The following is a 22,907-nucleotide window of genomic DNA, read 5'->3' as shown; positions in this document are numbered from 1 at the left end:
CAGGTTTATATCGCAATGCTTGAGATGAACACTGAATATCTGTTTTAAAATCCATGTTGACACTAATAATATTAATAATAAAAACACCCTAAGTCCAGACTAAGGTGGTTTGCTGGTCTTGACTGGTTTAGGCTGGTCTCGAAGCAGAAGTCGAGTTTGAATAAGTGTGAATAGAGTCAGAAGTCTGAGTCAATGTGCGGCTAACATTAGCAGCTAACACACACTCACACACACACACACACTCACACTCACACACACACCGGCTCCTCTACAGCTGCTGTGAAACGCGTCGCACTCGCGCACAGTCCCGTCAAACACACACCAGCGCCGCGATATCGGGTCAGATCCGCCCCGGTGGGTTTTTTAGCGCAGAACGGAGCGAAGATGATCAAGCTTTTCTCGCTGAAGCAGCAGAAGAAGGACGAGGAGTCCGCCGGAGGAACGAGAGCCGGAGCCGGCGGAAAGAAGGCGAGCGCGGCCCAGCTGCGGATACAGAAGGGTACGAGGACCATAACAACACCAGCACCACCACAATAAACCTGCACGAATCATCACACACTCTGTCACACACACGGTGTCGCTCAGTCGAGCTCTGAATCCAGTGTTTTTGTTCTGATAATGAAGTCGAGAGCGAAACTAGCATTAGCCGCCGCGCTAACAGGTCGCGCATTATTTACTGTGTTTATTACAACAGACTCGATGTTTTTAAAGTTCAGACTGCCACAGGAATGAAGCTCGTGTCTGAAGTCATGATTCATGACAGAAACGCTCGTTTTCTGCGAGAGGAAACTAATAAGTTTCCATCTCAGTCATAACATTGAGGCCTACAAACACAGTTCTCGTCTGTCTCGTACCAACCTTTGCTTGAAGGCTGATAATGAATGCATGAACATGTGAATTTACCCTCAGAGTGATGAAGAAGAGCAGGTCTGCTCTGACCTCTGAGGTGTGTGATGGTCAGATCAGCTGCTGGACACCAGAACCTTCAGCTCTGACCCACACACGAAGAGATGCTCTGGAACAGGGTCATAAACCACTCAAACAATCACATTACTAAAGGTTATAAGGATAAAACACCCAAAATGAAAGTTGCCATCATTTTACCCTTTCCTTCATCTTCAAAACACAAATGAAGATATTTTTAATGAATCCTAAGAGATTTCCGTCACTCCAGTGAAGGTTCATGCCTCCAAAACTTCAAAAAGTTCATAAAGACGTTGTGAAAGTAATCCATACGAATGAAGCGTTTCAATCCAAGACTCAGTCGCTTTATGTGATTGAACAGAATAATTTAGACTTTAATTCACACACACACCGGTGTTTGAGCTTCTGTTCTTGATGAGCTCATGTTTGTGTGCTGATCAAAGTTTATATGTGAATAAAATGTAAAGGTAGAACAGCTGATCTGGACACCAGTGACCGGCTGTGATTGGCTGAACGTCAGCTCCAGTCTTTAATGGTTTTCATGTCTGATCGACAGTGTCGCTTCATAATTCAGTTGTTCTGATGCGTGATTTGAGTTTACGGTCACTGCCAGAGCTTCGTTCACTCGTGTCCCGTGAAGACAAGCGGCGTCTCCTACAAGTTCACTTGTGCTTTCGCATCATTTACAGATGAAAGTTGTAATATTATGATTTTGTATATATATCTGATAATTAAATTACTAATTAACTATACATTGGTTCTTATTAAAGCTACTGAAGGGATTCAGTCAAGAGTGATTTTCTCTGTATTTTCTTGTTTGATGAACATTAATGAGGTTTATTGGGAGATAAATAAGCCTCAGGAGGTTCAGTAGGTTTGGTCTCTAGGATCACATTTGAAGAAGAAGAAGAAGAAGAATAAAAAACAGAACCAACAGGGATTGTGGCGCTTCACACTCAAACCCCTCATTAACTGTGTAAGTACATGTGTGTGAATGTGAAGGTCACGCTGTTCTCTTTCTGTGTCAGACATCAATGAGCTGAACCTCCCAAAGACGTGTGAGATCGTTTTCCCTGATCAAGACGATCTGCTCAACTTCAAACTCATCATCTCGCCGGACGAGGTTTGCGTTCATTCACTCTTTCTGATGTGATATCAAGAATGATTTATGCATATTATGGTGGTCAAATGATGGTCAGATGTTTGTCAGCTTGTGAAGCTCGTAAAAACTTTAGCAGCACAAACGATGAACTGTGATTTAATTAACTGAGCACCAAATGCTGCTGTCAAAGCACCGCTCTATGGCAATGCGTTTATAACAAAAAAACATTCATTATAACAGCATTTTTCACATGTCTGTGTTCTTTTGACTGTCCTGATCAATTTCATGAACATTTCTCACTTTCTCTGCTTTTTTTTAGGGTTTCTATAAAGGTGGGAAATTTGTCTTCAGTTTTAAGGTAAACAGCAACTTGAGAAAAGGCCGTGAACACGTCATTCATTAAAACACGCTACTGGTGACACTAGACACTTGGTGCTAACTAATTGTTTATTAACTTTATAATAATAACTTTACCAAACTTTACAGATCAGTAGTTCTATTCTAATTCATTAAAGAGTTTGAAATAAAAGCAGATCCACAGAGCACAGCAAAAAGGGATTTACTTTCATATTTAACATGCGTTTGTCCAACATGCTGAGGAAGATCATGGAAAATGTGTCCGTACTGCTGCAGTGAGGCCTACTGTGTTTTAATACGGTAAATCTGAACTGAACGGATGTCAGAGATCAGCACTAGAGCAGCAGATCATTCTGGAAAACACAGTAAAACACGAGCAAACGCATGTAAAGTTTGGAACAAGCCATTTCTGCAGCTTAGTTTCAGTAAATGTTTGTTTCTGCAACTTTTCTGATCGTTAGTGTTTCCAGAAACTCTTTCAAAAGGTCAAGGACAGTTTGATCCTCGTGATGCGACACATTAAATGATAAATCTGTTACGCTATCGTAGCTTAAATGATCTGTCATCAATGTAATAATTTTGAGTTATCCAAGCAGTATAAATGTTCTTTTCCTGTCTTTTCTTTAACTAGCTTATTAATCCTTTACAGTTTGTTTTGTAAGTTTCTTTATTTCTTAATTTGCCATTTACAAGTGTATTTAAAATGAGATGGCATGTTTAGTCACTTCACTGTTTTTATGGCTTTATTTGTGTTTCTCTATTTGGAAACTGACTAGTACTAGTCCTTGCAAATTATCTTTTAAAGTCAATTCTAAAAGCTTGTTAAATGATGATTTAACAGTAACTAAAGGTCAGGTGTTTTTTCTCTTTCAGGTAGGACAGGGGTACCCTCATGACCCGCCAAAGGTCAAATGTGAAACGATGGTTTATCACCCCAACATTGACCTCGAAGGCAACGTCTGTCTAAATATTTTGAGGTATTGTGTGCACCGCTAACATCTTTAGATTAGATCTTAGCATTAGGTTGTTAAAATGTAGTAACTAGAGTTTGTCGTTAAATCTTATTTTCTTCTGCATAACACAAACGGAGAGATTTTGACGAATGTTCCTGCTGCTTGATCTGCTTTTGTGTTTTACTGAAGGATAACGTCTTATGGGTTAGGAATGACACGAGATGATTCCTTTTAATAATTTCCTCAAACATTTTCTTTTCGATTTCAAAAATGTTTTTCAATTGGCCTCGGATTGAGCAGTGCTTTTTCTTGCTGATCCTGTAACAGATATTGTTGAAATATTCCGTCAGTCATGAATTATGAGAGTGTAATCCTGAAATTCAAATGGCACTTTGACTCTTTCTATTTCAGAGAAGACTGGAAGCCAGTATTGACGATTAACTCCATCATATACGGACTACAGTATCTGTTCCTCGTAAGTTCATCTGTTGTGTTGATCAGCGTTAGAGTATTTTTGACTACATCAAATATAGTGACACGAACCTCGAAACCGCATTTGATGCGATCAGACATCGTGACGTGTGAGGTTCACGGTGATTAATTACTCTTTAGCTGTAAATTATTGTGGTTTTGACAGTGTGTTTTTTTTTTACAGTTATGATATCTGTCATAGTTTAATTCTAGCTGTCAGTTTACCATAGATAAAATGATTTTTTATTCTTATATTTTCTTACAGTTTCATGCCACCTTTAATTGGTGAACAGTGCATTTACAGACATGAAAATCCAACTTGCGTGCCGCTCATTCGTGGATGTCATTAAATGAGCCATTGGGCCGTTTGTGAAGAAGTGTTCATTGTTCCCGTGTGTTTCCCACTTCCAGGAGCCAAATCCCGAAGATCCGCTGAACAAAGAAGCAGCAGAGGTCCTGCAGACGAACCGGCGGCTCTTCGAGCAGAACGTCCAGCGGTCGCTGCGGGGCGGATACGTGGGCGCCACCTACTTCGAGCGCTGTCTGAAATAGTCCCGCGCCCGCCGGCCCTCACATCCGAGAATGCATTTATCGTTTACATGCGCTGAGATGTACTGACCGACACACTGACCGGAGAGCAGCGGGGGGGGACGGGTCAGCGCGGGTGGGTTATTAAGGAATAGGCTGGGAAAGGCTGGTCAGTGATTGTTGCTCAGAGAATTCAGTCGTATTTTGCCACTATGCTGGTACCCACTGTTTATTTTTGCTGAGATTCACATGCTAACTTATCCTCCCACTCACAGACATGAACCGAGAGCGAGACAGGCAGACGCCACAGAGACATTTTCAGATCATTTCACCTCTCTCGTATTCCATTATGAAGGCTTGAGGACTGATTTCGTTTGGGCTTCAGCAACGGGGAACCTGCCTTGTGTCGCACATATTCAACTGTGTTTAGTAGTCACTAATTTTTATGTTTGCAAAAAAAAAAAGAAAGAAAAAAAGACGTGTATAGCATCGCATCTGACCAATTCTGATAGCATTGACAAATTGATAACCCGTTGAACCTAGAGACTGGTTAACTCGAGATTGACAGGATCCGTCTGCAAATTGGGCTGTTGTGAGCTTGGGAGACCTTAAGATGTTTTGCTATAGTTTTCCTGGTTGGGAATGGGTGGGATTGGATTTTCTTGAGGAGGGATATGACGTAGGGTTAGGAATGGTTGCGTAAAATGTTACAATTCTGTTGTGTATATTGAAATCCCAATTGTTCACGATGACTGCAATATGAATTATGTTAAATAAAATATTGACTTGAATGCCTACATTTTAAGATTAGTGTAAACTACAACAGCAGATTGTCTTTAAAAGAAAACGACGACAAGAACGGCGACAATAAAATGTTTTATCTGACCAAAGTGCCTCTGCATCAGGACAGTTCAGAGCATCGTCAGAACAAGATGAATTCTCATCAGGTGTGTTGATTATTAACTTTCACATGGGATGAATTCGGACACATGTACATGTGATCATTGAAAGCTTTGTTTTGCTGTGTCAGCATCAATTGAAAGATTTCTTTGGCCTATTAAACTCAAACAGTTTTACACATTAATAATAATTACCTTGATTACATTTGGAACAAAATCAGATTGAAGAAAACTTTCCTCTACACTGAACAAATTCTTCAATATCCGGGTCATTTTCTGGAAACTTCTAGATTTCTGACTCTCCTGTCATGTCATTTTAGAAATCATCGATATGATGGCAGAAAGATCAGGCCTGACACTACAAGGTCGAACGGTTGAGATGCTGAACACAAACCAAACCAAACTCTGTTGATGAGAAGGACCGGGTCACTCGAGCGGTGGAGGATGATAACGATGACTCTCAGGCAGGGTTTGGGACTGATTTCAGTCTAATAATCTACAAAATATATAGCCAAAAGTTGAATTTATTCAAAGACCTACATTTGTACACAAACTGACGCTCCACAGACGCCTTTTCCACTTAGTTTCCTTCCATGGGCTGATAAACAGATAAATTACGTAGATATCTGTTTAGGCTAATGTACAAACAGCCTAACATTTAAAAAAGAACATGTTTGTTGATGCATTGGTTTTGATTTGAATGATTCATGAAATGTTTATTTCTTAAGGTCATCATATTGTACTTAAGGTGTTGTTTTGAAGAAATAACATCGAAAAGACACACTTTTCTGGGTTCCATGATTCAGCTGCAATAATTGTGTCTTGGTCTGTTGTTTTCTTTTGTTTTGTTTTTGTTTTTCATTTTGAAAAATAATTACTTTTTAATAACCTTTTACTGTTTTTAAGTGCAAAAATCATGACCCGCCACAAGACCTGACAGATGTCGATTCATGAAGAATTATTATTTTGTGCTGCTTCTTTGCAATAAACCGGTTCACAAATCGTATTTATTTATTTGTGATTTTGACTAATCCGATTCCAGACGGATCGAGTCGAACGCCTGAAGTTCTTGTCCGAGTCGGAAATTGGGAGTAACATGATCCCGGGAGCTCAAGTGTGCTCCTAATAATTCATGGGCCCCGTGCTAAATCACACAGATTCTGTTTTTGTGCCACTGTGCACTTCTTCCATTATTTTTCTATGTGGCGTTGGATGGACGTCTTTAACCCTGCTCTTTGTGTCTCGCACACGAGCGCCGTGTTTTCAGAACGCCGTGTCAAGTTAAAAGAAGCTCAGCTCAAGACCTTGAACTATTTTCTTCTATCCCTCTTCCCAGCATCTTGTATTTTTAAATGCAAAAGCATTCTGTGTGAACGGCCCTTTAGGACAGAGCCAGACTTTAAGCTCTATTCGTTTAGGTGAAAATATTGTATACTGTACGTACCGCAAGTATAGAATATTGTAAAGTATTGAATGTCTGTATATTCAGCACTTAAATACAGTAGTCCAATTGCAAAAGGTCAAAGAAAACTCCAAATGAAAAGCAGGTTACAGTCAATGGGATTCACGTCTGGTCCGGCCTGAGGACTGTCCACATCACAGGGAATGATGGGAAAAACCCTTTGGTGTGCCTCCACTCCCTGCTCTTCCTCTCAGATTGTTCATCTGTGCTCTCTGAACTGGCTTATTTTTCGTACAGTTGGTTTGATCACATCATTAGAAACCAGTGTGAACAGTTTTGAGCCGTTGTGTGTAAACCATGACTGTGTTTCACTTCTGTTGCTTGTGTTTACTGTTTTGCAACACAAGAGTGACAGTGCAGAATGTGTTTAGTTGCAGACGGTCTCTAAGTGCCCGAACCTATTTAAGGTTTTGAAGAAAGAGTGATTTATTCCACAAATGGCTCAGAAGATGCTGTTTCAGAGGAAGACTGTGAGAAACTGTTCTGATGCTGCGCATGGGCGGAGACTGTGACGTCAGCGCGTGATATCGTTCCGCAGGCGGGAGTTCCGCGCGGCCTTTTCCTCGCGACAGCGGCTGATGAGAAGAAGCGGTTAGCCGCGAGAACTGCTCGTCCTCGTTTTTAGGCGTGGACGCGATTCTGACTTTACACGACCGATTCCACTCGTTCCCGTCACTGCAGATCTCGTCGCGTTTGCGCGCGTCAGGATGGAGCTGATCACAATCCTCGAGAAAACCGTGTCTCCAGGTACGCGAGCCTCGCCCGCACGCATTTGATTCACACATGTGTGTAGTTTTCACGCGTGCGATCACAGATTGAAGGGTTTGTGTGTGTCTGTGTGTGTGTGTTAGCGGGCGGCTAATTCAGCGGAGGCCTCACGACGCTTGTCCATGTTGTGTGAACAGCTGTTGAAACACACAAAGCTGCACATTAATCTAAAGACTGTCGACGCGAACAGCAAACGCGCGCGTCAGCCGTCAAAGCTCGCGCGCGTTGCGTTTGAAAACGAGCGTTTGCCGGCCTGTGCGGCGACTCGAGTCTCTCACGCGCACGCGGGCAGATAATTTGACTATTTGAGTAAATGTATTAAGGAAAAGTTCCTGCTCATATTCCCGCACATGTGCTGATGTCGTGAGGTTTGTCGCGCGCGCAGGCTAGTCTTGGTAAAGTTATTAGCAGGTTAGCATGCTAGTCAGGAAGTGGCTAGGTGTTAGCATGGCTAGCACTCAGTCATCTGCTTCAAAAAGTTTCCAAGTTTAAGCTCGCTTTAGTGTCCGCCATTTCTCTCGCTCTTTAATAGCAGCGACACGAGGCGAGTGAGCGAATGGCTGTTTTGTTCAGCGTGAGGCGGAATGAAGCCGATCGCAGCATGTTTAGTTTCGTGTTTAGCCGCTGCAGCGGGAGATGCGTGAGTTTGCGGAGGGTTTGGCGGGAGAGGAAAGCTGTGATACTTCACGCATGTCATTCGTGATTGATCATGAGTTTCTTCGTGATTGTGGTTGATTTTCAGATCGGAATGAGCTGGAAGCGGCGCAGAAGTTTCTGGAGCAGGCGGCCATCGAGAACCTGGTGATGATCAGCACTACACTACATTACATCTGCTCTAATGCTGTGTAACCCGACCTTTCACTTTTATTTCCTGGCTGTGTCCAAAACCGAAGGCAGCTCACTACAGAAATTTTGGGGCCATAGAACCATTGTTTTAAGAGTGTAGTCAGTTTCTGTATAAATGTGCCTCTGCTTTAACACCAGCTGGATCAGGACATGTTAGTAGATTTGGACACAGCCAGAAACTGGTAAACGATACTAACCTCAGTGTCCTTTAGTGACAGTAATGAGCTTCAGCTTGACGCTGTACTGAGTTTGTGCAGTTTGATCAGCTCAAGTAGTGCCATATTTGAATGCAAGTCAAGCATCTTCTGCCCTTTTGCATGTTGCACCTATTTGTTTGTCAGAGGCGGAGGGTGAGATCGCCTCAATCTTCAATTAAGTGTTTGTTCTTGATCATCTGACGTTTCAAGCTTTTATCTCCAGTTATGAGGGCAGGTCTCTGCCGTTGCTCTTGGCTCATCTAAATCCGCCATCTTGGTTTGTTTCAGCCGACCTTCCTGGTGGAGCTGTCCAAAGTGTTGGCCAATCCCGGGAACACACAGGTGGCACGAGTCGCTGCCGGTCTGCAGGTGAAGAACTCTCTGACGTCGAAGGATCCGGATGTGAAGACGCAGTACCAGCAGAGATGGCTGGCCATCGACGCCAGCGCCCGCAGAGAGATCAAGAACTACGTAAGGACACCCCTCCATCAGTGTGGTTGGTACACGTCTGCTCGCTCTGTGTCGCGTTGATGTTGAAGTTCATCTGGTGGGTAAATAACTCGGTGTACAGTGACGCATACAATATATCAAGGTTTCTGCAGTTCAGAAATCAAAAGTAATCATCCTCAAGATCTGAGCAAAGAGTTTTAACCATAAATATATTAAAATTGGTAAATGTACCATTATATCAATACAATTTAGTTGCTTTTACTGTAAACTTGTCATTGAGCAAGTACTTACCGACTGAAGGGATTCATTGAATTGTGCAAAATATTTAAGAACGTTTTAAATATTTACTGTTTTTACTTGCCACTTATCAACCGTAATTAATTAATGTAATTCAGTCAATTCATGATCAGAAATGTGGCTTTATTTAGTGTGAAATACTCTTCTCTCTGCATGTTTGAATGACAGCTGACGTTACTCTGACTTCAAAGATTATTTTGCACATTAATTGTCATGCTAAATATATGGCAAAATTAAATCAGTATTTTTATTTGACGTTCAGGCCTCTTGATACATCATCAGTATTTCAAGCGTCCCTACTTTTATATGCGTATTTACACCTACGTGGTTTAATTTGATGAGGTGCGTTGCTGGCAGGATCAAGCGTTAGCATCAGACGTGCTTCTGATCGTCATCCTTTCTCTTGCTTCACGGAGCCGGGACAGAGTGCTGTCCAAATAACATTAGCCACAGGCTAACAAATGTCTCTACTGAAAACTGTTGTGCCATCAGAGCATTTGTGTCTCTGTCCATGCTGCTGAGCAGAACCGTGTCGAAGCGCTGCTTGGTCAAAGTGCTGGTGGTGTTGAAATGTTAAGGTCAGCGCAGTCTCAGTTGAGCTCCAGCCCTGATCAGACACTTGTTGGAGCTGAACTTTTGAGCATGTCTCCACATTGCTTGACACTTGATATTCAACGCGGTTTTTGATCTGCCTGCATTAACACCATTTTATGCGAACAGTATTAATAACTATTGTTTTTTGTTTGTTTGTTTTTTTTACAATGGAATGAATCAATACTGAATATTTACTTAAGCTGGACAATGACAACATTTTCTGTGCAGACAAAATTATTTACCAGTTATCACTGTAAAGCTGCTTTGACACGATCTGCATTGTAAAAAGCGCTATATGAATAAAGGTGACTTGACCTGACATTAATGACCGGTACGGTCTAAATCTGTTTTTGCGAGTGCTGCTCAGTTTTTCGTTCTCCGTCTGCTGTAGGTGTTGCAGACTCTGGGCACAGAGACCTATCGGCCGAGCTCAGCGTCTCAGTGTGTGGCTGGTATCGCGTGCGCGGAGATCCCTGTCAATCAGTGGCCTGAGCTCATCCCTCAGCTGGTGGCCAATGTGACAGACCCCAGCAGCACAGAGCACATGAAGGAGTCCACGCTGGAGGCCATCGGATACATTTGCCAGGACATCGTGAGTCCTCAGTCCAAACGCTTAGTTACTGCGCTGTTTTTCAAGTTGCCGGCTTAATTTTTCCTTGCAAACCCTTTGTCAGGACCCAGAGCACCTTCAGGACAACGCCAACCAGATCCTGACGGCCATCATCCAGGGCATGAGGAAGGAGGAGCCCAGCAACAACGTCAAACTGGCTGCCACTAATGCGCTCCTCAACTCGCTGGAGTTCACAAAAGCCAACTTTGATAAGGAGGTACTGCCACTTCAATTATGATGCTTTCAGAAGGCTTCGGCAGTGGATGGGCATTAAATCTCATGCTTTCTCTTTCTCTAGACTGAGAGACACTTCATCATGCAGGTTGTCTGTGAAGCCACACAGTGTCCGGACACCAGGGTGCGTTGCTCTCGTTTTAACATGCAGAACATGTCCATCAAACAAAAAATCTCCTCTACAGACATTGAGATTGACACTTAAGCATACATAAAGAGTATGTTTAATGATGTAAGATGTTTTAGAAGCATTATAAGTGTCTAATTTTGTGTTGCTGTAGGTGAGAGTGGCTGCCTTACAGAACCTGGTGAAGATCATGTCCTTGTATTATCAGTACATGGAGACGTACATGGGCCCTGCGTTGTTTGCTGTAAGTTTGCAGATGAGGATGTTGAATAAAACTGATATTCATGCCCTGATACCATGTAGAACAACAGACAAGGTTCATTATGACACAAAGGTCATGTACACGCTTCAAAGATTCACTTAGCTCCTCACTGCAGTACACGAGATCCAGGGGGGAGATTGGATCCAGATCCAGATGGGTAGGTTAAGGGATCGGTACTGTGATTGACATGACCAATAAAATCTTAAGAATCGGCTGCAGGGCGGTATTGGCCTGGCTTCTAACGTCACAGTTGGAAGTGGGCCGGGTTGGATGTCTACCGCAGGCTGCAGCGAGACGCTTCTTGTATGTAAAGTGGGAGGAGTTGGATCTGGATAAAACCTTGCCCCCTGGATCACATGTTCTGCTGTGAGGACCATCTCGACAACCTCAATGTGAGAATGAAAGATGAATTGGTCCCAAAATTGTGATGTTTGCATTGATAACTATAGTTGATGTTTGGTCAGTTTATTACGGCAGCCATTTTAACAAAACCAAAGTTGACCGTGGCGTCATATCTTTGGTAATGTGTGTAAAGCTGCTGCCGTTTCCACGTCTTATAAACTTTTTTTTTTTTCCCCTCAGTTGGCAAAGTGGATTATAAAATGATGTGATATTTTAATATTTCTAGAATATCATATATATTTCTAGGTTCATTTTGGCCTTGTTTCATCAGACCATTTGTTTGAAAGAAAAAAGGATCTGGCAACGCTGTAATGTATATCAAAACTCACTTCCTGGAATGGGTTTAGATGTCCCTCTAATTAAAACATCTGGTTCAGCTCATCAGCTTCTTAGGGTGTTGAATGGGGAAACTTCTAAAGCATTCTGGGAGGTGCGCTGCAGGACTATAGAGAGACAGACTTGTCTTGTGCAAATGACTTTTTCTTGCACATTAATGAGACACATCTATAACCAAATCAGACTAGGAAAAACAGCACAAAAACATGTAACCTTTGTAGGAAACTGTTGTAGTTTGAAACATGAAGAAAATATAGGTTTAATGTTGATTAAAATATAGTAACATACAGTGCTGAAATCATTAATTGAACTTAAATGATGGCAGAACTCAAAGTACAGGCATTGATGTGCATCAGCGCTCTTGTCTCTGCTGCAGCGATGTTGTCAGTGTCTCACCAGATGCTCTGTGTTCAGATCACAATAGAGGCCATGAAGAGCGACATTGATGAAGTGGCCTTACAGGGGATTGAGTTCTGGTCCAACGTCTGCGACGAGGAAATGGATCTGGCCATTGAAGCCACTGAGGTGATGCTTGATGCTGGCGCTACATCTGCAATCTGCTAGTCAAATAAACGCTTGACAGTTTTTGATGTGCTCGTTAATATTTGTCCTCAGGCCTCTGAACAGGGTCGTCCTCCAGAGCACACGAGCAAGTTTTACGCAAAAGGAGCTCTGCAGTACCTGGTGCCGATCCTAACACAGACGCTCACCAAACAGGTAAAGCTGGTGTCACTGCTGGGTTTTTTTCCCAGATGCAAGTTGTGTGTGCAGTAACTTCCTTTTGAGTTATTGAGCACACTGAACCAAATGCCATTATCTCTGGCAGTCAGTGGCACAGACTCTCATGGCAATACGCTCACACTGAGCAGCTGAGTCTCATTCACTAACCGCACGTAATTGATGTAAGTTTTTTTTTTTTTTTTTTTTTTTTTATTCCATTTCTAACAGTATGACTATAACGGCAGCCTATCAGTTATTTCTGAGTAAGAAATCAAATAAAAATGGCATGTCAAAATGCAGCCTTTATAAGCCTTTATCGGCTTTATAAAATTAATTGTGCTAAATTATCACAATTTTCTCAAAGAGCTGCTTTGAAATGAAAGTTTTGGCTGCTATAGTGTCTGAGTTGATTGTATGAACTGAGCTCAGATGGGTGTTTCTGCTTTTTTAAACAGCAGCAGCTTTTCTTTGAATACTGTCTATTGATCTCAGATTACTTTCAAAATGAAATAGTTTGAACTGAAATAAGCTACTGAACTCTTTGGGAATGTTACTGAGGAGACTATATGTGCCTTTTGAAGGATGAGAATGACGACGATGACGACTGGAACCCGTGTAAGGCTGCTGGCGTGTGTCTGATGCTTTTGGCAACGTGTTGTGAGGACGATGTGGTGCCACACGTGCTGCCCTTCATCAAAGAGCACATCAAACACCCCGACTGGCGCTACCGTGACGCCTCCGTCATGGCCTTCGGCTCCATTCTGGAGGGTCCTGAACTCAACCAGCTCAAACCACTCGTCATTCAGGTAACGGTTTACACTCAGATGCCAGACTGATGCAACCATTGACGTGTGACGGGAAATGTATGTGACGCTCACGGATGTGTTGTCAGGCCATGCCCACCCTCATTGAGCTGATGAAGGACCCCAGTGTGGTGGTGAGAGACACGACGGCCTGGACGTTGGGACGCATCTGTGATCTGCTCCCTGAGGCCGCCATCAATGAGGTGTATCTGGCCCCTCTGCTCCAGTGCCTGATCGAGGGTCTCGGGGCCGAGCCTCGCGTGGCCTCCAACGTCTGCTGGGTAAGACGGGACCGTTCACAACGCCTTCCACTTTCTGAGCAAGTCCTGTCACATGGCTGCTTTCATGATGACAAAATTGATAAGTGAGCACATTTACATGCACATTCTTAACCTGATTATGCATAATATGCTGACAATGTATGTGGTCATGTAAATGCATTAATAGGTTTTCCTTCATGGTAAAACTGTTTGACATTCGATAAACCAATCAACACAGCTTGATTTCTCCTGGCATGTAAACACATTAACCAGCGTTCTGTGGCTTATTGGAGTGTGTGTGTGTGTGTGTGTGTGTGTGCCAGGAAAGCATCCTTACTGCAGACTGAAGTGCATGCAGACAGAGCAAGCATTTGGCAGTAGGAAATGTATTGGAAACTATGACTCTTTCTTTACCCAAGAAATAATAAAATGTGTTCTGATCTCATGCAGCTGAAATAGAAGCAGTTCACTCAAAATACTTGTTCAACATCACATCTCATGTGAAAAATGAATTGCTCTCAGTCAGATACACCAATGATTAGGTTTGACGCCACACCCAGGAATAACCGGATTTATTTGCCGAGTTATTGGTTGGCATGTGCACTGGGACATGTTAATTCAATAAGCTGGTTTTTGAGTTATCGGTGTATCGGTGTGCATGTAAATGTGTTCATTGTTTTGGTGTGTTGGAATAGTTGAAATGGCTTGGCACTGAATATAACGCAACAAATATTTAGACAAAACCTTAAGTATTGAAGTATAAGAACCTCCGATTCATAGCAGGTGCTCATGGGATTAATCAGTGTGTTGGTTGTGCTGTAAATTGAGGCTAATGGATGCTTTTTTCAGGCTTTCTCTAGTTTGGCTGAAGCTGCATACGAGGCCACAGATGCTGCCGACGATCAGGAAGAGCCTAGCACATACTGCCTGTCCTCTTCCTTTGAGCTCATTGTCCAGAAACTGCTGGAGACCACAGACAGGTAAACCATGATTGTATCAAACAGCTGCCAAATGTTTCATTTTCATTAACTTGCTGCATGTAGTGTGCAAAATAAACTCGTGTCCATTTTCTTTCAGTAAATGATTAAAGGAAGTGCACAAGCTTCAGACACAATCTTATACCTTGTTTTCTAAATAAATGCCTAAATAATACTTGCTGCTGTAGGTTGCATGTCACTGCTGTCCAGGACGCATTCCAATGGCATGTGCTCACCTGTATCTTTAAATACCTCTGTTTGTGGTTTGAGAGATCTGATCATAAAACATTTCAGACCTCGCTTCCCGCTGACCTCTTGTGATCAGTGCGCCAAAAACGCATCGTAACACCTGGTGTAAAAAAGGCCAGTAATGTTATTACTTGGTGTCGTAATTAAGATAATATACTCTACATACTAATAGTATTTATACTAATATTCTCTACACAAGGAATGTTCCACCAAAGTGTTTCCTTATTTTTGGCTTTTAAGTTTTAGTCCCAGATAACCCACAGTCATGAACCCAGGGCAGGTGAATATGAGCTGAGCTCTGCTTCTGTTATCCGCTCGCTAAGGTTCAGTTCTGACGCTCCAGACAGAGTTCAGTGATTCAGTGTGTTGTTTCTTTGTTGGTAGGCCAGATGGGCATCAGAATAACCTGCGCAGTGCAGCGTATGAGGCTCTGATGGAGATCGTGAAGAACAGTGCAAAGGATTGTTACCCAGCGGTGCAGAAGACCACACTGGTCATTATGGAGCGACTGCAGCAGGTCCTGCAAATGGAGGTGAAGAAATGACACAATGCTTCACATGGATGTTGAGTAGGGCTGATTCAGTTCCAGATTTCCCTGTTAGTGTGGCTACATTACTACAATATTAAATGTTAATTAACAACTGATTTGTATACAAACACTTAAATTGCACAAAAGATATGATAAAAATATATTATATTTAATAAATAATTTGATACAATTGTTTCTACCCCCAGTTTGTCTCTGAAATATGAACATTTAAAGGTGAAGTAAAAATATAATGAATGTAATATGGTGCATATATCAAAATGCTCCTCACTAGAGTTATTTTTCTAGCCAACTGTCGAGTTTATGGTCATTGAATGGCTTTACTGAGGTAAATGTGATGTTTGAAAACAGCACAGGCTAAAAGGTTGATTATTGGGATTTAAGAATCAATATTGGTTCATCAAAATGAGAATAATTAAAATCAAGAAATCAGTATCATCAAGCCAGTCCAATTGTTTAGTGTTTGATTTCTAGACGCTGCTGCTTTATTTTAAGAACAAATCAAGCTGTGTATGAGGATGGTGCTTGTTTTGAGTTGATGTAATCGAGTGCATCTGTTTTGTCCAGTCTCACATCCAGAGCACGTCAGACAGGATCCAGTTCAATGACCTGCAGTCGCTCCTGTGCGCCACCCTGCAGGTCAGACCTTCACAGAACTTCTGACCTTGAGGTTTTTTTTTTTTTGTGTTATGTTTTTGTTCTCAGCTCTCTTGTCCTTCAACAGAACGTCTTGCGGAAGGTGCAGCATCAGGATGCGCTGCAGATCTCAGACGTGGTGATGGCGTCTCTGCTGCGCATGTTTCAGAGCACCGCCGGCTCTGGAGGCGTTCAGGAGGACGCGCTCATGGCCGTCAGCACTTTGGTGGAAGGTGAGGGCCTTCACATTCCCAATGCTTGCATGGAGCTATTGCCTCTGTTTACAGCTGGAATTAAGGTGCATTATGGGTGAAAAGTGAACACACTGCTAAATACTAGCATAAACTCTGCCGTTGTTTCCACCTGGTGGTTTTGATCTGATCGGTTATAAGGAAGTGTGTCTTCAAACATCTCCATAATTGCAGTTGCCATTCTTATCCTTTTTGTTTGGCTCTTTCCCGTTCCCTTGAGCTGCATAACGTGGCTGCTGCTTTTTGTTCATATTTGTGTCAATAAGGTGATGTAGGATGTAATAAAATAAGCCAAAATCTGACTACAAGTGGTCATGGGGAAACTCATTTGAGACTCCTTCAGGACTAAAATAACCTTGACATGAAGTAGTTCAGTTGACAGGCTTTATTCAGTATCTCGTTATAGCAGTGAATGATACTGAACTTTTTCCCCTTTTCCTTCCCACTCCAGTTTTGGGCAGTGATTTCTTGAAATACATGGAAGCCTTCAAGCCGTTCCTGGTCATTGGGCTGAAGAATTACGCTGAATATCAGGTACTGTTGTGTTGAAGCACCACAGTTTGTTGATGATCGTTCCTCCTGCTGCTCGGAGCTCAGGCAGCTCAGGATTTTGCATCATCACAGAGAAAGCGAGTCCACTTCACCCAGCGTGTGCCGACCCAGCGGTCTCTCGTGGCCACGCTGGACATTGCAGGACTCTACAGCTTATACACTCATCTAAAGGCAATATAGTTGCTTCCACTGAGAGGCTCTTTTGTGGATTAAACACAACCCAAACAATCTATTTTAAAATATAACCTTGAGCTTCATATACAAAATGGAGCCATTTACATAATTAGCTGCTGGTGATTGTTACGGTAGGGTGTTAAAATCATTAAGTTCTTTGAAAGGGATCCGACAGATGCAGGGCTCAAGTGTGTGTGATGCATTGCTTGTCCTTTTGTCCGTGCAGGTGTGTCTGGCTGCGGTGGGGCTGGTGTGTGATCTGTGTCGAGCGCTGATGGCCAATATCCTGCCTTACTGTGATGAAATCATGCAGCTGCTGCTGGAAAACCTGGGTGTAAGTAATAGCCATTTCCTTAAGCACCTTTGTGCGAGCGTTTGTGTCTTTGCAACAGAACATCCCATGACATCAAACATCTCTACAATGTTAGCGCTACTACTTGCTATAATACTATGTGACATACCATGTTTTCTGTGGAAATCGCTCCTGGTCAACTGTATTGAGGGGGAGAAAAGATTGTCGCACATTTTAGCTGCCCTCACTCACAAAATATACTTTAAATTTAATGGAATTCAGAACAGAAATAAAAAATATCAGCATAAAACCAAATTATAGCAGCATTCATTATAAACATTTATAAACAACACCAAGCCTAAATTTATAACTAAACTACTCGTGTGTGGAAAATGATTGTACAAATAAACTTGAGCTCGTGCACAGATTAGTACTGAATGTGTTTCGCCTGCTCGATGTTAAATGCAGTATATAAATTGCAACCTGTTTCAGATGAGAATTTGATTTATATTCCAGAAAACATGGTCCTAATCACTATAGTATTCATGTTGTCTGGGTTTCAGAAAACTGTGTAGGCCTGCTTTTTTTTTTCTTTTCTTTTTCCTCTCATTCCATTGGCCAGATTAAAGATGTCCTTAAAAATAACAGCTGTGGTGTGACAAGGTTATTAATTGAAGCCAGTGTCATGCAATAAGAAAAACAAAAAGGGTTCATTGTGAAGGTTCACTGTGAATTTAATTTAATTTTGTTTCTAAAGCCCGGTAGAGTTTCACTTGCCTCTCAAGCAGAATATTGAGCAGAATTTCCACTGTAATAATGCTGTAACGTGTGCTTGCAGAACGAGAATGTGCACAGGTCTGTGAAACCCCAGATCCTGTCTGTCTTTGGCGATATTGCTCTTGCCATTGGAGGGGAATTCAAGAAGTACCTGGACATTGTGCTGGACACGCTGCAGCAGGCCTCGCAGGCACAGGTGGACAAGGTAACGCCACAGCCCAAAACGCCTGCAGACGGCCCTTTCTCACACAGGAACTGTCACAACAAATTAGATCAAAATATGTTTCTGACCCAGGAAAACCCCTGTAGATGAATCAATATGCATTGAAGAGAAACATTTGGTGTGTGTGGAAAAAGATACTTTATTCTTGCTAACTGTTGTGAAGCTCGTGTTAGGAGTGAAGATTCTGGGCTTCCACGTCACGTCAGCTTCAATGTGTTCAGTGTCCTTCTCATGTACAACAGCTGGCCATATGTGGTTTCATTTTGCTTCAGAGGACATTGATTCATCCACGGGGGTCGTGTTAGAATTATAAATCAAATCGCACAGGTGTTATCAGTGTCTGAAATGCAGAATTTTTTTTTTTTTTTTTTTTTGAGTTTAAACTGGAAGCTAAACCAAGCTAACTAGGAGATTAACTAGTAGCTGCTTCTGTCATTACAGACAGACTATGATATGGTGGACTATTTGAATGAGCTGAGAGAAGGCTGTCTGGAAGCTTACACTGGGATCATCCAGGGCTTGAAAGGAGACCAGGAGAATGTACACCGTAAGTTTACTTTGACATCTCGTAACTGAAGATGACAGTCAAATAGATTGATGTTTTAACCATGTTTCCCCCTCAATCTGTGCAGCCGATGTAATGCTGGTACAACCTCGTGTCGAGTTTATCTTGTCTTTCATTCAACACATTGCTGAGGATGAAGACCGTTCCGACGGAGTTGTTGCCAACGCCGTAGGCCTCATAGGGTAAGAACGTCCTGTTTGTGTTGCTTTAGTGAGTCTTGCTAAGGGTTTTTTCTACTGGCTCAGACGGGCCAGTGCTTCAGATTTTCACTGGCCCCGCAAAAAAAAAGGTTGACCAATATAACCTTGTGTTCTCGTGAAGTTTCGCAGTTCTCGATTCCAGTTTTAATACCAGAGCTAAAAGTACTAGCCTAATATGAAGTTCAAACGTGTGACTCATAAACTGCAATAAAATAAGAACATGAAGCATGACAAGCCAGTGTTTCCCATTCATTAACTATAGACCGTGTGTTTAAGTGTTTCACGTCGGTCTAACAAGTAGTACTGAGGTGAGAAATTGAAAAAGTGACTGGGTCAGCCATGTTGTTGAGCCCTGGACCGGTTCCACTCATTTCAGCTACTAAAGCAATACTAGGTGTAATCTGTGTATTGGCCAGTCTTCTGTTCGTTCTTACAGTCTTCAGCCTTTGGGGCTCATTGTGGTTCAGTGTTGAGCTCCAGCAGGAGGTTCTTGATTCACAGTGGTTGTTCTGGTTCATGTCAGGCTCTAGTGTAGGTTAGACACTGAATTCCTCCTTTTTCTGCTCCTCTCGTGAGTCATTGGGTTTAGAAGGACATGGGCGATTACACTGACGTTTTCTTTTTGGGTAATTGTTTTTAAACCTGCAGCTTGTTTATTGGTCTTGCATGTTTCTTCTGTTGCACTAGTAAATTAAGTTGACACTTTTTCCCTCTCCCCCCCCAAAGTGACCTGTGTACAACTTTTGGGAAAGATGTGATGAAGCTGGTGGAGGTTCGACCTCAGATCAACGATCTGCTGACTGAAGGCCGGAGGTCCAAGATCACAAAGACCAAGACTTTAGCCACATGGGCCACGAAGGAGCTACGCAAGCTGAAGAGCCAAGCTTGGTACGTGACTGACCCTCACTCATCAGATTTAATTCACCTGTACACAAATGAAGGTGGCTCTGGATGAATTTCATCTCATTTAATGACAGCTGAGAATGTCACAATGCAGAAGTCCTCAGGCCTGTTCACACAAACATGAATGTTCAGCAACAAAAGTCAGGGTTTTTCTTTTTTTTTTTCTAGGTCCTGGATGAAAAAGTTTCATTCTCTTCAATTCTCTGATATTTCTAATTTCCTTTTATTCTTTCTCTGGGCATGTATTGGTTGGCCAGTTTTCTTCAGTGATTTTTGTTTTTGTTTTTTCCCCCTCCCCAAACAGAGCTGTTCTAATACAGTGTACAAATATTTGTCTGTCTGAACAGGCCTGTGTTGGTCCTAAAACTTAGATGCTTAAAACAGCAAAGAGAAAAGTGAAGACTATTCATTTTGGGGTGACGTGTGCCATGTTCATGTGAAGTTCATCTAATGCTGCGTTCACACTGAACGCGTCTGGGGCGTCAAATTCACGTCAGACGCTTGAACATTTTGAAGTCAGACGCGCTTCCATCTCTTTCTGCACAGATCCTCGAATTAAACGAATCATCTTGTCAGTTGGAAACCAGTAGCGGCAATTTAACTCTGTTATGCCGGCCGGCTTTTGCTAGCTAGCAGGTGGGCTAGTATCAACGGCTAAAATCATGCAAAGCGCTTTACAACTAACCAGATTGTCCGATTTCTTCGCTTATCCTGTTCCAGGCAAGGTCCTTTTTACTCCTGTCTCTATAAAAATATGACGACGCATCATAGAGCTCAGGGTGACCACACACGGCGACTATTATCTTTGTTCTGGTCTCCACCGCTGATCACGTCATAAACACGATACTACCAAAGCAGAGTCCCTGATGCCCCAGATGCGTTCGGTGTGAACGTAGCATAATGTTTGCCACAAAGTTTTACTCCGTTTAATGTCGATTTTCTTTTCAATGTTCTTCGTTGTTTTCTTGTTGTTTTCAGATTACTGGCTGTGGAAATTCTCCCAAGAATAATGGAAATCAAACCCACTGAGGTTTCTTCTGTCTTTTACACATAGAAGTCGAAGCAGAAGTGACGTGTGCGCTGAGATGAGTGTCTGAGAATGTGAGCGAGTGAGAAAGAGTGCGAGAGACATCACACCACCTTCAGAGTTCAATTCCAGCAGTTGCCAGCAGAAAAACTCAGTGGCCCACAACCTTCACCTCTTCTCCATGTGCAGAACATGTGTCTCTGACCCCACAAAAAAAAAATTAAAAATGATCTACATTCTGTACACACTTTTGTGTTTGAAAAGCTAGTGCATCATATTAGTGCAAACTTGCCGGCTAAAGAAAGGACCGATTTGTTCATTGTGCATCTGCAGAATTCATCTTTAAGCACGTTTAAGGTGTTGCGACTGCAGATTGTTCCCTATTACACAATTCATTTGTCAGAAGATACAAACAAGAAGGAAATGCTGCTGCTGGGGTTTGTAATGGCGTGACTGGAGTGTGAGTGTGTGAATGAACGGAGGGGGCGCTGTTTCCACATCCCCTCTTACTATTTCAACCAATAATAAATAAACATGATAAATCTTGTTTGCAAATTCAGTGAGAAGCACTTATGTAAACATAGGCGAGCGGCAGGTAGTCAGGGACGGGCAGCACTCGGGTGAACTGGCGCTGAGCGTTCGTCCTGCTTTTCTGGAAGTCAATTGCTGCAGTATATTTTTTTTTTTTTTTTTTTCCCCTTCCCTTTTTTTAAAAAAATAAATAAAATAAAAATAAATGGTTCTCTTATTAGTATGGATTGTGCAGATATGCAGAGCTTTCGCCTGCCCTAGAAAGGGAAGACTTTTGCCACTCGAGGTGAGAGATCTAGCGGAGCGCTCCGTGTTCGAGGGGTACGGGAATTAGACACTTCCACATCCTACTTTATTCTCCTTCATTTGTTTTGCAGGAAAATGAGTGCCAAATCCATGCGGATACCAATGGACTTGAGCTTAATATGTTAACATGTAGAAGATGCAAAATAAACATGTCAACGATGTCACAAATTTATTTGCATTGATGTGCTTTGGTTGTAATTTTTTTTTTTTTTTTTTTTTTTTAAGTTTCTTTTGCGGCACTTAATTGGAGTCATTCACCAAGCTTTTAAAAAGAGACAATGGACAGAATCAGACATTTGTATGAGGTTATATTTTTCCATTGATATGAAAATAAAGTTAAATTAAACCTTTCTGTTTGTACTTCTGATAAATTTCCTTGTAATGCAGAGTCATTTCCATCAAGGCGGCACCGTTATACAGAATGCCTTAATTTCCCATCTTCACTGGATCAGATGACCTGACAGTATTGTGGGTTAACCTGCTGGATGTCTCTTCCCCTTTTTCCACACGTACGTGGGTTATGTTGATGTTCAGCATTGTTCTGAAATGTGCTTCATTAAGTTTTATAGACTTAACTAATGAGGGTGTAATGAGAAGCTTTCCAAAAACTAGTAGATGCTGAAGAGCTGTTAGCCAACTCAACTGGAGGATCTGCCTTTACTGGAAACATTGTGATTCATAAAGAACCTGATTTGAAATGGTGTACTTGTTGATGGATGTCACATTTGCAATGTTCACAAAATACACGTGAACCTTCAATCCACCTGGTGCTTTTATCAGTCGTTTTAAAGCAAATAAATGAGCCACTTAAAAGTTTGGTGTTTCATGCTGATGCTTTCCTGCGTAGTTTTCTTTCTTTATTGCCTGCTGGATGTGTCCATATGAAATAAGTGGAACCGTGGTCATGGTGAGCACCATTACCTTGACATTATGGAATTGGCTTTGCAAAACTTAAGGCCAGTTAATGGACTGTAAACATGAGCTTTAGAACGGCTTTAAATGTGAGGTCACTGTGTATGTCCAATTTCACTTCTATCTGCAATTTTTCCACAAGCAGTTTTCTCAACACGTTTCTCTGGTCACCTATAGGCTGTC

The 22,907-nt window shown here is 42.1% G+C and overlaps 2 protein-coding genes and 1 non-coding gene across 3 annotated transcripts; all 3 read left to right on the top strand.

Moving 5' to 3' along the window:
* Positions 1-37: 37 nt before the first annotated feature.
* On the top strand, positions 38-5,126 carry ube2m (ubiquitin conjugating enzyme E2 M). The gene is made up of 6 exons (XM_048201010.1): positions 38-499; positions 1,953-2,047; positions 2,346-2,384; positions 3,257-3,360; positions 3,748-3,811; positions 4,219-5,126. The coding sequence occupies exons 1-6, from the start codon at positions 385-387 to the stop codon at positions 4,357-4,359; spliced, it is 558 nt and encodes a 185-aa protein (XP_048056967.1). The 5' UTR covers positions 38-384; the 3' UTR covers positions 4,360-5,126.
* Positions 5,127-7,200: 2,074 nt separating this feature from the next.
* kpnb1 (karyopherin (importin) beta 1) lies at positions 7,201-22,162 on the top strand. Its single transcript, XM_048201005.1, has 22 exons — positions 7,201-7,443; positions 8,207-8,265; positions 8,796-8,978; positions 10,240-10,440; positions 10,523-10,675; positions 10,757-10,816; positions 10,974-11,063; positions 12,234-12,344; positions 12,435-12,536; positions 13,121-13,345; positions 13,432-13,623; positions 14,452-14,582; positions 15,213-15,360; positions 15,943-16,014; positions 16,100-16,244; positions 16,714-16,796; positions 17,215-17,322; positions 18,119-18,262; positions 18,722-18,827; positions 18,913-19,027; positions 19,772-19,933; positions 20,927-22,162. Coding segments are annotated over exons 1-22 (2,631 nt in total). The 5' UTR covers positions 7,201-7,403; the 3' UTR covers positions 20,928-22,162.
* On the top strand, positions 16,827-16,968 carry LOC125276334. The gene has a single exon (XR_007186653.1). It is a non-coding gene; the product is annotated as a small nucleolar RNA SNORA79 (small nucleolar RNA).
* Positions 22,163-22,907: the final 745 nt, after the last annotated feature.

This window comes from Megalobrama amblycephala, linkage group LG9 (genome assembly GCF_018812025.1).
Source record: "Megalobrama amblycephala isolate DHTTF-2021 linkage group LG9, ASM1881202v1, whole genome shotgun sequence".
In the NCBI taxonomy this organism is placed as follows: Eukaryota; Metazoa; Chordata; class Actinopteri; order Cypriniformes; family Xenocyprididae; genus Megalobrama; species Megalobrama amblycephala.
This window is presented reverse-complemented; position numbering and strand designations above follow the sequence as displayed.